At 53.4% G+C, this 14,085-nt stretch overlaps 1 protein-coding gene across 1 annotated transcript; it reads left to right on the forward strand.

Annotated features, from left to right (window-relative positions):
- On the forward strand, positions 1–13,690 carry TRARG1 (trafficking regulator of GLUT4 (SLC2A4) 1). The gene is made up of 3 exons (XM_054847876.1): positions 1–487; positions 7,269–7,401; positions 8,011–13,690. Exons 1-3 carry the CDS (start codon positions 92–94, stop codon positions 8,016–8,018), a joined length of 537 nt encoding a protein of 178 aa, XP_054703851.1. The 5' UTR covers positions 1–91; the 3' UTR covers positions 8,019–13,690.
- Positions 13,691–14,085: the final 395 nt, after the last annotated feature.

The raw sequence follows: 14,085 nt of genomic DNA on the forward strand, positions 1-14,085 counted from the left end.
CCCCTCCTCCGGCACGGCCTCCCGCGGGGCGGCGGGCCCCGAGCGCAGAGCGGCGGCGGCGGGGCGCGCTCGGAGCCCGCTCCGCCGGGCCATGGCGAGCACCGGCACCGCGCCCGGGGGCTCGGGCTCGGGCTCGGGCTCGGGCACGACGCTGCCCACCCGCTTCCAGGAGACCGAGAAACTGCTGGCGGCGACCGAGGGCCGGGAGGAGAAGGGCCTCCGCGGCTCCAAATCCTTCACGGCCGCGCTGCCCGGAGAGACGGAGCGCAACGGGCACGGGCTCGCCTACAAGTCGGTGTCGGTCGGGCACCTGGAGGCGGCCCCGCTCTCGCCGTCCCGGCTCAGCCTGGGCAGAGCCTCCTCCACGGCCACCAGCACGGCGGCACCGGAGCAGGGCCGCCCGCGGGACTACCTGGTGCTCGCCATCTTCTCCTGCTTCTGCCCCGTCTGGCCCATCAACGTCGTGGCCCTCGTCTTCTCCATCATGGTGAGTGCGGGACCCGCCGTGCGCCCGGACCCGCCCGGCTCCCCCCGCCGCCGCCTCGACGGTGGGAGCGGGGAGCGGAGCTGTCCGCGGTGCTGCACCGGCGGGGCTCGGGGCGCGGCGGGGAACCGGGGCGGGCGGAGCCTCCACAGCCCCCGCAGCTCAGCCGGGAGCGCGGGGAGCTCGGCCGGGCTGTGCCGCTGCTCGGCTTCTCCGGGACGCTTCGATCGGGGTCCGGGGAAGGGAGGCGGGTGGGGGCGGGCAGGGGGCTCTCCGAGCCGGCGGGGACCCCCCGGCAGAGCCGGCGTCCGAGCCCGGGACAGCTCGCGGGGAGGCGGTGGGACGGAGAGGGCCAGCCAGGGATTTGCGGGTGGGATCCGGGCGCACCCAGGGCAGGGCTCCGGGAAGCCCGGCGGCTCCGGAAAGCCCGGTCCCCGCCGCCAGGCAGCGGTCCAGAGCGGCTCGCCGGGCTTCCCCGGGAAGGAGCTGCGAGGCGAAGCAAGGACAAGGGATCTCCCTCCGCACCTCCTAGCAGCCGAGCCCAGCCCTGCAGCACTAGGAACACCCTGGCCGGGGGCTGGTTCCTGTCCTCCTCGGACACTTCAAAGGGACGGGTTGCCGTGGAGAAGGAATTTTCTCCATTAAACATCCCCCACTCCCCAGCAAATACACCAACATCAGAGCAGGGGAGAAGAAAGGTAGCTGGGCTCCCCCCCGTCTCAGGTACGGGTGGCTCAGTGCTCTCAGTCTGCACGGCCTTGCAAGTACGGCCACCCCCTACCCCTCAGGACACTCCACTTCCGTACAGTCCCCGGGCAACTTTTATGCCCATGATTTACAACAGAGGCAAATCTTTTCTTTGAAGATCAGCTCAGGGAAAGCAATTATCTGCTTACCACACAGAAATACACTGAGGGGCACCTGCAGCCAACACTTCCCCCAAAACCAACAACAACTTGAAGACAGACACTGGCGGTTGCCACAGGAAGCCCTCTAGAGAAACTGGTTTCCATTTTGAGGAGGAATCATCATTTCTGCCAGTGCCAGCTGTCATCTGCGTAGTACAGTTGTGTGGCAGAGCCTGTTTAGGCGGCATATGGGGAAGCCAGCCAGCCTTGTTTGACTTTGCACTGCGACGAGAGGGAAAGCAGCCGGGTATTGCATATCCATGGTAATAAACAAGGGCTCTCACGGGGATTTTCCAGCCACATTAGCCTTCATGCAAAATAGACTCTCACACTCTCCCTTGCAGGCGTTAGAGCCTCCAGCACGGTGGAGATGTGCCTTGGGCCACATAAGCCCTATGGAGTAGAAGAGTAAACAGTGAAAAAAGAGCAGGAGCCAGTTAATACTGCTAGACAGCAAGGTACCGCTGTGTATTTACCGTGTGAAGCACAAAGGGAGGCAGGACCAACAAGGCAATAAGACTTTTTGGCTGCCCTCTGCTTCCAAGGCCCTTGACAGCATCAACCAGAGCCCACCCAGAGCTGGGGGAGGGGATATCTGACCCCAGCCCTCTAGGGCCACTGAGGCAGCAGGCGCACTCGGATGAGCCTGTTCTCCAGGACAAGGTTTCTAGCACGTACAGCACATTAGTAGCCAGTGTGCATCCTCTGGCTCCTTCACAGTTGCCCTGGCACTCCCTGTCCCATGGGACGCAATTTATTACTGCCTTTTCTAGTCCTGGCCATGTCTATACTGTCACAACCGCCACCCCACCTGCCAGCCAGGGACCCCTGCACGGTGCCAGCGGAGCAGGACGAGGAGTGATCCTTGCTTTGTGCTGACCCTGGGGGCTCAGGAAACATCTGGCTAGGTCCTCCTGCCAGCAGGAACAGCTCTCGGGGCATCAGCTGATGTTTCACCCACTTACACCCCTGAGGAATGTGGTTCCCAGTGACCCATGGGGTTCCCACAGGCTTAGGTCTCCCCACAGAATAAAACCCAGGAGTGCCTGATCATGCACAAATCTGAGCAGGAACCAGGTTTTCATGATTCCCGGGGGGGGGCCAGAGGGGGCCTTTTCACAACGTGCTGACATTCCTTTAGCTCTGCAATTGTATTTTTCTTTCCTAAGTCAATGCTTTCTGCACATGAAAGCTTTTTTTCTAGGTAATAAGCAGCAACCAGAGAAGAAAGCAAATGAATGCTTTTGGGTTTAGTGTCTCATAAATCATTGTTCAAAAGCTGCTCTCAGATCCCAGCAGGGCCTATGGCCAGAGGTGGGGGAAAAAAAAAAATCTGCTCTAGTTCCCCCTATCTAGTTCCTGATAACGCTGGTCTCATGGAAATGCGTTATCTGGATGCTCCTCCACTGACCCTCGGATGCGTTTTCTTGACCAAGTGAGGACCTGGCTGCACTAAGGGGTTTGGGTCCCTCCCCAGGAGGGATGGGACCCGTGGGACCCATCTCAGAGGAGCGCAGGGCAGGGCTGGGTACCACACACACACACACACACACACACAGAGTATTGCTGTTATTGAACCCCTTCCCCTTCCTGTCAAAGTGCAGTCACATCGAGGGGAGGAAGCAGAGAGAGGTCACTTACCAGTGTGCAAAACTCCAAACAAATGAAATGATGTGAATAAGAAAGGTAAATCCAGCCAGAACCAGCATAAAGTAACGCCAAGGGCAATTCTGCACAGCACTTGGTGTCCAAAATGAGTACTGTCATTCCCAAAAGATGTGGGAGAAGTCAAATTATCCTTACTCATTTTAAATGGCACAGTCATCTGTCTAAGTCTGATGTTGACTTATGCCTCTCAGAATGTTTTCTTCAACAAAACGCAAATGCCGAGGCTTAATGATTTATTCTGAGTAACTGGTGGAAGGCAGCAGAGTGCACCCAAAGCCGATTCATAAATTGGGGAAGATTGCGGGGAAGAGGAGGTGACGATTCATCTTCTCTGTCCCTGGGACTAACACAGAAAAGTAATTGCCTGCCTTTGCCACGAGACAACTTAGGTGATCAATTATGGAAAAAACCCCTTCTGAACAGTAAATTGAACAGATAACAGTTTGGAAAGAGGTAAGATGATTAATAACTTTTTTGATTCACCCAGACTTACCTGGCCCCGTGGGTGCTGCGGTAGAGCGTGCCCTTCCAGCCCCACTTCTAGGGTCCTTCAGATTTCCTTACTACTCCGCTGTAACACCGAGTCCCTTGGCACACACAGGGACTCGCTCCCCCATAGCCCTCAAGCCTTTCCGAGATATTCTGTCTCGGCCAGTCTTGATTAATAAACGAGATGTTCGTGTTTTTATGTGGAAAGCAAAACAGAGGATTAGTGATACTAGAGAGCTATAATCAAACCATTCCACACCGATGAATAATATATGTACAGTAACAAATGCTTGCTAAACACCCCCTGCCAATGCTGATGTATTTTTCATAATTGTTCAGGATAAAGGAATAGTAAACACTTCCAGAAGCTGTAGTGATAAATATATCAAATTCATTAGCCTATATATTTTCCCTAGCAGACAGCTAAAACTGCATATTTCACTGCAATCTAACCCACGCCCTGCAAAACTATTACACTTGTTACAAAAAATCTGAGCCTTAAAAAAAAAAAAAACAAAACCAAAAAACCCCAAGTGTTGGGGTTGGAAGCTGCCCGTGAGCAGGACAGGGATCCTGTCACTCCCCGGGCTACTGTGCTCTCCCCATCTCTTGCCACCAGCCCATGAGGCTTCATTTTGTCACCTCCTGTTCCGTAATGAAAATAGGCTCTTGGCGGCATCCCATCAATTTTATATATTGTCTGTCAAACATGCTGGTGAGACCAGAAGAAACAAGGTCTTGAGCTCTCCTGGTGTCAGCGGTGGGGACGCTGTTACACGGCGTGGCAGTGAGCGGAGCGGGGTGTTTGCAGGGACGCAGTGGAAGCAGCCGCCTGTTTGAGGCTCCACTACGTTATTGACCTGGTGATGGAAAGTGAAATTAGTACCTGGAAATCTTCAAAGCTGCATTTTACCTACTCGAGCACTATGGAGCAGCAGCCGGCGCACGGCCCGGGCTGGGAACCTTTTGGTCATGGTGCTGCCAAGAGGGTAGCGGTATTAAAGCAGGATGAATGGGAAATGGGCTAGTAACAGCAAGTATTTGTTAGTTTGACTTCTCAGTGATGTTTCACTGTTAGTGCTGGAGCTGTGCTAGGCCTCCCGACTCTTAATTTTTTTATTTTTTTTTTTAAAAAAACCCCATTTGTCAGAGGACCCTTTCCAGCACAGTTCTTATTTCTGAGATACACATTTTTTGAAAGGAAAGTGGGATTGTTTTAATACACTTCCACCTTTATCTCTAACTAGCTTGTTTGTTTTTTTAACTCCGCGTTGCCCCAGCCACACTCCAAAGGGAGGAGCCGGCACTCGGCACGGGGCTGTGGGGAGCTGCCGGCCCTGCGGCCTGCCCCAGATCTCCCTCTGCTCCTGAGACCCGGCTCGGCCGAGGCAGCACGGCTGGAGATGGACGGGTCTGGGGAAGAAGCCTTTAACCCATGTAAAAATGTTAAATACTTAAAAGCATCTCTAAAGAAAGAGTAACTGCTTCGAGGCAGTTAAAGTATCTACAAACCCCTGTCCCCAGCGAGGTCGAGGGGAGTTTTGCCTGACCAGCGGATCAAGGTGACAGACCTGTGTGCTGGACCCCCCCGTCCTCGCCCTGCTCCCTCCACCCAGCCTACGTTGCTTCCCTTCCCCCCCACTCCAGGCCTTGCCAACCAGGTGAACGCGTTACTGCTGCACCTTAAAACTCCTTATCGAATTTCCCTCCCTCCAAAACCCCTTCCTGATGGGTTTCACGGGAGGCAGAAGGGCTCTGCGTGAATTCGGGAAGGCTTTCCAGTCCAGAGAGTCGCTCTGGTCGCAGACCGTCTGCTGCTTCCCGAGCAGGCAGCCCCCGTTCTGCCGACGGAGGGGCTCCAGCCTCTCCACCGCACACGCAGTGAGTGCTGACGCACGGTGAGTAATTCCACCGTAATAACCTCGCCGTGGCACTGCACGGCTGCCCTTCTGCTAAGTGCTAGGTCCTCCCTCAGCCAAGTGCAGGAAGCCCAGCGCACCGGCTCCGGCAGGCGGGGGAGCACTGTGGGCTCTTCGTGCTTCTCCCTCACCAGGAGTTCTTACCTGAGCATTTTTCACTTGGGAACCAAATGATTGCCAATTACAGGAGAAAGAAGATCGGTCCTTATTTAATTACTTACTCTGAAAGTTTACGATGCATCTGTGTATCATACTTTTTCTGATGAGCTGTGCTTGGCCTCCAGGTTGCTGCGTGTGGTTGGCATAGGTGGAGGCTTCTCTTGCCCGGCGGGTCAGCAGCGCTGCTGAGCACAGGGCAGGAAGAGCTGGCGCCGAAGCTCAGAGGAGCCAGGCCACAGCATCACCCTCGCTGCCCCGTCAGGCACCAGGCAAGGTCTCGGTGAACCCACGCTCCTCCAGTCTTATGTCTTTCCTCTTTGGGTGTGAGCCCAAATCCTGCTCAACCCACCCAGCCCCTTGCAGCCGTGGCCCCGGCAGCACTGCTGGGCAGACCCTAGGGAAGCTTCGCTAACCCCGCTGGAGATGCCCCAGGGTCTGGATCTCTGCTGAGCCCATGGTGGCCAGCCCTGACCGAGCAGTGAAAAGCTAAGTTTCCAAGGGAACCTCCAAGTTGTGTTCTCCACCCACCCTGGGTTGCCACTTGTTCCCAAAGACAAGGACCACCGCAATTTATCCCACCGAGCGCCTCCTGTTAAGACACCAGCACCCACCAGCATCAGCGCCAGGCAACTCCTGTTCTAGCTCCGACCTTTGGGGTTCTCTCTTCAGCCCTTAATAAGTCCCCACACAATAATTTCCAGGCACCTACTAGTGCCTTCCTCCATCCCGTTCCTCAGCCCTGCCACAGCCGGGGAGCCCTTTCTTTTAGTTACAGAGCGGAGGAAAGCTTTCTCTGAGCTGCCTGAAGAAATCAATAGAGCAGCAGGAGAAATCACAATGAAACTAGAAGCAGAAGAGAAAAGCTATAGGGACTATTCCTTCCCTCCCTACAGCACACACAAGAGCAGGAATTCACTGTAGGAGGACGGCATTTAAAAACAGAGACGGTGAACGCAGCCCATCTATGTTGATGCAGAAATTCAGGGTAACGCCGAGGCACCAAAGCACGCCCTATCGTGAGATGAAAGCCAGCAGTTGCCGCCCGCTTTGTCAAAGCCCGTTCCTCTCGCACACACATTCAGTGGCAACGGTCGGCAAAGAGGCCACGTGCTGCTTTGGAAATGTCACCGCCTTTTTTTTCCCCCAGTTTGCCAGTGATAATTAAACTTGCGATATACATCGCTTCTCAATACATAAATTTGCAGAAGACGATGGAGGCAGGATGCTTTTCCCGTATGTAAGCTGCAGAAGGGCAGTGGTACGCCAGGGGAGTGCAGACCCCCTCCATGGTCCCACAGACATGAGCTGCTCTGGGGACCGAAGTCAAGAATTTCAGGATTTTGCATGAAAGAGTCAGAGAGGGGCTGCTGCTGGCTGGGGCTGCGCTTGTGCCTCCTGTCCCAAGCCGGGGCTATTTCTCAGTCGTTCCACTAAAAGACAGACTTGAGCCAGCCCAGCTCCTACCCAGGGCAGAACAGCAGCCCAGGCAGGGAGGGGGCTAGGCGTGCCATCCTGCCGGAGCCCGGGGCAGCAGATCCAGCCTCCCGCTGACGCAGCAGCTTTCATTTTGGGGACTACAGCCAGAGAGTCGCTGTAGAGCCGCGGCTGTTCTCAGGAACCTCTTTCTGTGTTTCCCTCCAGTCGAGGAACAGCGGGCAGCAAGGGGACATGGACGGAGCCCGGCGACTGGGACGCATGGCCAGGCTGCTCAGCATCGTCTCCATTATCCTGGGGACCATCATCATCGTGCTCTACGTTTCGCTCAGCGTCAGAGGTAACATTTCCCTCTCTTTTCCCCAGCTCAGCTAGAGCAGGAACCTCACGTGGCTCCTGTCTCCAGCCCAGTGTATAGGACGCACCCTCCCACCACCCACCAGGACCCTAGGGCAGGTGGTGTTCCGTTCCCACCCCAACTGCAGCGGTAGGGCTCTTAAGCACCTGTGCGGTCCAGGCTGGTTTGACCATCGCTAACTGCATGCACGCATGCACAACACGTTGGAGAACGGGCTCCTTGCAGTAGCAACAAACACTGTTCAAATGACCAGGACAGCAAGTCCCCCCGGTGCTGTCCCACAGTGCAGTGGTGACCATACGCGGTCCCTCTGGTGAAAAGTCCTGCCCTGGCAAAGGCTGCGGTGGGTTTAGAAGAGTGTAGCGGGATAAAGTCAAAGGGGTCCAGGACACAAACCAACTTGCCCAGAAGTGCAATCCCAAAATGTTTGGGGAACCTCCCAAACACAAACCCACCTGCCAAAGCCACCACAACCAGCACGCAGCTCAGGCAAACGGGAACTTCAGAAACACACAAAGCCCAAACCAAGAGCATAAGGGAAAAACATCTGTGACTCCTGGAAGCTGCCCTAAGACTCTCTTTATTTTACAGCCTCCTAGAAGATGTTTTAGCATGCAAATACCTCGAAGAGGAGGAAGGCAACTTTCCTTTTGGGGTTTTTACTTTCAGCCTTGCAACAAAAAATTGTCACAGTGTAGGTGGGCAGCCCTAGACAGCCTGCTCTGGAGCGCCGTCTGAAGGAATGCATGCTTCTACTTCACCGCCTCTTGGAAATGAGTTTGTACAAGTGATGGGATAAAAAAAAACATCGCAAAAAGGAATGGGAAAGGACATCGGACGCCAAGCGGAGAGGAGAAGGGGGAAATCCACTACCTCATTCCCCTCCAGCAAAACTCACGGAGTGGGGAGACAACTAAAGTACAAGAGGAGGAGAGAGTTTCAAGAACAAAGCTGATTTTAAAAGAAAAATTTACGGCGAGAACAGGACATTTCGAGGAATCCTCCTAAGAATTTTGGCATAAGTCACTGAATTTTTGGGGGTTGTTGGTTTTTAAATCGTCAAATTCTCTGTCTCTACAAAAAAAAAAAAAAACCAAACAACAAAAAACAAACAACAAAGCTCAAACTGCCATCAGGAGCTGAGAGCTGTTCCACGGAGAAGGAGGGAGAGCAGAGCTGCAGCAGGACCACGGCTCTGCTCTGAACGCAACGCAGCCACCAAAGCTGGAGGACGCGGTGGGTGCTTTTGTATTTTTGATGAAAAAAAAAAAAGAAAAAAAAAAGAGACAATGACCATTTGCATGCCTTTGGGAATGTTCTCCATATCTGTTCCTACAAGCTCTTTTATCACTTAGGGCAGATGTCAGAGCTGGCAGAGCAGGCTGTTGCTGCATGAGAACGCCAGGCTCCTCCTTATCCCGATCCCATGGTGGGGTTTTTAACGGAAGGAAAACCGATGCTTTCTCTGTGACCCCACACATTTCTCCCTCTGTGCACCCAAAGTGAGGTTAATACTCGTGGCGCTGAGAAAAGAGCCTGGTTAATCTGTAGCAGCAGTACCAAGGCATGGAGAGCCCGTTCTACCCACGTACACATTTATGTCATGTCACCTCCGGCACACAAAAGCTGCAGCATGATCCAGCCCCCACCACTGCCAGTGTTCATCTCCCCTGACCCTTGTGGGCTTCAGCTTAGGGCCTTCCAGGAGATCTTCAGAGGCACGGAGGAGTCTGGGATCCCCACACCCCTCACACGCTCTTCTGCATCTCTGAAAATCTCCGGCATCCCCAGAGCTGGCTGGGGTCAGCTCCACAAGTAGTATTATTTTTTAATTTTTTATATTTAACATGACAAGAAAACAGACTTTGCTCCTCCTGATCTGCCTACAGGTATCCTGCACCTTGCCATGTCTTCCACAACACGCGGCTCCTCGGCTGTTTCCCATGGGATCCATCCCAACACGGTCCCTCGATCCTCCATCCGGCCCCATCCCCTCTTGCCCCCCTCCACCCTGTCCCTGCCGCGGGTTGTTACCGGGGTCAGTCATCTATCTGACCGCCCAGACTATGCAAAGTTTCATCGCCTGTTGTTTTATTCAGGCTTTGTAGATGGCTTCTGGCCATATCCATTGGCTCCATCTTAGCTGAGCCTCTCTCTTTTATCAAAACTTTGCGGGCACAAGTACGTGGCCAAGAGCCACGCTCCCCGGCCTTTCTGTCGTCTCTCGCTGACAGCCTGGGACCCAGAAATACGGACTGCGCCGAGAACTAAGGTGTTTCAGGGCACTTCTGCTCCCCACCACCAATCTCCTGGAAAAAAAAAAAAAAAACCACCAAACTTAGACCAAATTAATGCTCCTGAGGGCTTGTCTACATGGAGAATCTCCCGCACGCCGTAAGAAACGCCACGAGACGATAACCACCTGGCACTGACTTCTCTGGCGTACGCGAGTGGGCACGTGGGGTCAGCGCAGGGCAGTGGTCCGCTGTAAAGTCACGCTGTAGTTACTCGGCAGTAACTAACGTGCAAAGCCACGGGCATCGCTGCGAAAATTCTCTTGTCTGTTTAATTGCTCCTCTTTAACGTGTTTTCTTTTGCTAGGCGTTATTTGAATCCAGGGGCTACGAAAGCCAAATGCCCTAGACACGCTTCACATTTTGCTCTCCATTCTAAGGGATTCCAGGGACTCGCAGCGACAGCGCATCGCCACAGCGCTTTCTGGGGCTCCGTTCCCATCCACCCCTTTGCCAGCGCTTCGTTACAAACCATTGGTTTCTAAAACGGACCAAATCTGCAACAGACCTTTCTTTCGCAGTTCATTTCTTGTGAGCTTCAGCAAACTGGGGCCACTGAGCGCTGCGGGGTGCGAGCTCCCGCCCGCTGCCGGGTGCCCCTTGGCACCAGATCTCTTCTTCCCGAGCTCTTCAGAAACCCTCCCTTGGTGATCCAAACGCTCATCTTACGGTTGATGAAATCCCATCAAATCCCCCAAACGTTTCCTTCTTTAACGCTTGAACTCGAAAGCTGCTTGCTAGGAAACACACGTATTGTTTGTTCTGAGCCAGGTAAGGGCAGCGCTGTCTGTCCGTGCATCTTCTGCCCTTTGAGCCGCTGAAATTCAGCTTATGGTAAGAGCTGAGCAAGCTCCTCCTTGGGCAGGAAGATCCGACATTCAGGGAAAACTGCCGCAGTGATTTATAGTACTTGAGAGCACCAAGTATTTATTAAGGAAGAATTTAAATGCTCTTTCATCATTATATACAGCCTTTCATCTGAAGTGCTTTACCACATTTAGAGGGTTAAACCTTGCGACACCCCACGAGGTGGGTTAGTGTTACGCTGCTCTGATCGCACGGATGGTAAAGGTGCTCAGAGTCACACGCACCGTACAGCTCCAAAAAGAAACCTGTTTTTCTTTCTCCTCCTTAACAGAAACACGTATGAATACAAATTTCCTTTGAATCTGATTTTTCCAAAGGGATCTAGGCAAACACACGCTACACATCGAAATGGACTGGGATTACCAGCAACTGTAGGAACAAAAGGACTTTGCGAGGCAGCTGCAATGGTCCTTGCCAGGAGAAGCCCCAGGCTGGTGAAGCACAGAGCGGTAAGGGACCAGATTTCATCTGAATGCAGGAGAAGGCAGGAGGTTTCCCAAAACCCCCCCACCGTGAGGATTTGTTGCATGCTTCCAAACGAGGTTTGTGCCTCCTGTCTCAGCCCCTATCATCGGGCTGCTGAGGCGACTGCTTCTCATCTCACTATTAAGTACAACAACAAAAAACCAAAACCAAGACACTTAAATTCCTTTCATCATTAATCTCCTTTCTGATTAGATCCAATTGCACTGTGCTGCACTCTTGAATACAGCTTTTTGGTTCTTACCCTGCACTTAAATCCAGGGGAAAGCTTCTACTCCTGACCAAACACTGGCTCTCCTTGTAACCCGGCTTTCCAGTGCCAGAGAAACCAACTCCCCAGCGTTATCTGGAAAGTCTCTTCTCCCTGCCCTCCCCCAACTTCTCCGTACATTTTGCAGCCTGATACACTTTGCAAAGGTTTTGCCACTAGGTCCTTGCTCTCCACGTCACACGCGGGTTTACCCCAGCTCAGCTGCCTAATCGGCTCTCTCGGGTGCGTTAATTTGTATTTGTGAAGGAAGAAATCGCTGAGCCCCCAGCCCTTGACGCACGCCTCACCTGCGATCGCGTTACGAGGAGCCAAATCATGGCAGAACTTCATCCTGAGGCCAGCAGCAGGAAAGTTTCCTCCTTTGGTCTACATCTGGGGAACAACAGTGTCCCTCATGACTGTTTTTCTGATTTACTGTTCACCTAAGGTCAATCATCTTTTTTTCCACATCCAGGCACAACCACTCCTCTCCTTAACTTCGTGTTTAGCACACAGGAGGGCAATCACAAAAACTCTGTCATGAGGAGACTTTCCCTCTCCATCTCCACCAACAAGCCCTATTACTTAGGTCGCAGCTCTTTGCCACCTGCTGCAGCCTCCTCTAAGCACGCCAGAATCCGGTTTTCTAGGTGTTCACAACCACAACAGTCATGAAATCCTCAGGGTCTGGCCAACCTCTACCCCCCGGTGAAGGAGAGGCGAGAGATCCAAGTGATGCGGTGGCAATCCAGCCTTACCTGACAGCGAAGTTGAGCTGGTAGGAGGATAGCTTGCTGAAGAAATGGAGAAGGTGGGAAACGTCTCTAAATGTAAGTTGCAGTAGGAGTTACGATCGACAAGTGTGAGGTCCTGGTGGGATATAAATACACGGTTTGAGCTGCTCGAGAAAAAGAGTCTGAGCTGAGCGCGTGGCTGATGGCACCTCTCTGGCACTGGTGTCCCTGGGCTCTTCTCCCCAGGGTTTGGGGGACAGCTGGGCTCTGCGGGGTGGCACACAGGAGCCCTTGCTGGGCGCAGCAATGCTAGACCGAAGGCTCAAGCCAAACAAGTGATCTGCTGGTGCCGAGCAGACGAGCCAGCTTGGTTTCATAGCAGCTTCCCGTAGGATGCAGCGACCGACGGTCGGAAAAGGTCTGGCAGGAGTCCGCTGGTCACAGCAACGCGCTGGTGCCTCAGCGGAGGCTGAAGGGGTTTGAGCAGAAAGGGAGGAGAGAAAATGACAAAAGATTTGATTTCAAAGTTTGCTGCGGTAACGATGGGTTTGCTTTTTCTGGTCGGTATTTCGCTCCATCCCAGTTCACCCCTCTCTCCCCATCTTTGCCAGTTTAACGTGCTTTCCCCTCAGCATCTCCACCCCTAGAGCAACACACGAGTCTCACAGGCTCTTCCCTCCCATCCTCTGCCTCTCCTTTAACCCGGGACGGGTCTTGTTGGCAACGAGACGCCATCGCCAGGCGCTGCTGAGAGGGGATAGCGAGGGGTAGGGAACCTGCTCCTCGAAGGCTCTGACCCGGGCTGGCTGCCGACTCCAGCCTGCACCGCCGCAGCAGCTGCCCTTCCAAACACAGACTTCTCCATGTAGATGAGGGGAGCAGATCCTGCCTTTTATACAAAATTAAAACTCCGTTTCCATTCAGTCCGAGTCCGGGGAGAGGCTGCAGAAACGCACCCACCGGGCTGGTCCCATGACTTGTTCTTTTTTTTTTTTTTCCCCCTGATACCCCCAACCTTGCCCCATCACTTTGTTACTTATCACAGAGCCACAGCCAGGGCTGCACAGTCAAGCTGAAATAATTTCAGATTTAAGGTCGATTTTCTTTCGGCATATGTCCTTTAATTTTGGCAAAGACCGTTAGGTTTAGACTGAAAACTCCCATGCTTGGGCACAAGCCAAGGGGGTTGGGGGGGGGGGAAGCAGCCTTTTCAAAGTGGGAATATTTGTAAAGCATTTGCTGACACCAGTAGGTAGCGAAACTCAAACCTATAAATATCCATCCGGAATAAGAAACATGAGAAAGGGAATGTGTGCAGGATTCACCAAGGCAACCCTGTTACCACTTCGGAGCTGGCGCCCTCGTTAGCCGGTGCCCAGGACACGATTCTTCGCGTGGAAGTGCAGGGTCTACCCCCCCACTGCTGTCACCGCCGTCCATGCACCGGCTCCTCCTGTTTTGAAGCCAAACTGGAAGAGCCGTGTTTCACACACAGCATAAACACATCAGGAATTGCAGCTGGGCGCTTCTCTTTGCTGATAAATGTTTCTTTTTCTGCAGGATGATATGGTATATCTTATATACTTTCTTTGTATTTCTTGGCATGAGAAAAAAAATTAAAATGTAACATGCATGGTCAAAGCTGAACTTGTTTCTTCTGTCTAAATGAGAAAGAAAAAAAAATCCAGACTACTCATTTAACTATTACTTCCCACTCCAAGAGCGAGTAGATCAGCTGGTGCTTTGGGTGCAGTGGGTTGCGAATAAATACACGTAAGGAAAAGGCAGAGGAAACAGCACAAGTCAGAGCAGAGAAAGGCCCAGACAGATCAGCCTTGTGCTGCCGAGACAAGCGGCACCGAGCTCCTCGGAGAGCGCAGCTATTGCGGGAGGTCTCCAGCTGGCCGGGACACGGGACACGCCAGCCCCGGGAAGCAGGAGAAATCCTCCTTGCTTGCAGCGCGCAGGGACGGGATGGGGAGCGGTCACTGGGAACTGCTTCTCCTTGCTGGCCCTACCGCTGCAGTTCAATAGTACG

Source organism: Grus americana, chromosome 19 (genome assembly GCF_028858705.1).
Source record: "Grus americana isolate bGruAme1 chromosome 19, bGruAme1.mat, whole genome shotgun sequence".
NCBI lineage: Eukaryota > Metazoa > Chordata > Aves > Gruiformes > Gruidae > Grus > Grus americana.

Bases quoted from the DNA above. Each gene is read 5' to 3' on its own strand.
- TRARG1 (XM_054847876.1), top strand. From the start codon at position 92: ATGGCGAGCACCGGCACCGCGCCCGGGGGCTCGGGCTCGGGCTCGGGC. The intron at 488-7,268 runs GTGAGTGCGGGA...GTTTCCCTCCAG, and splicing joins CCCTCGTCTTCTCCATCATG to TCGAGGAACAGCGGGCAGCA.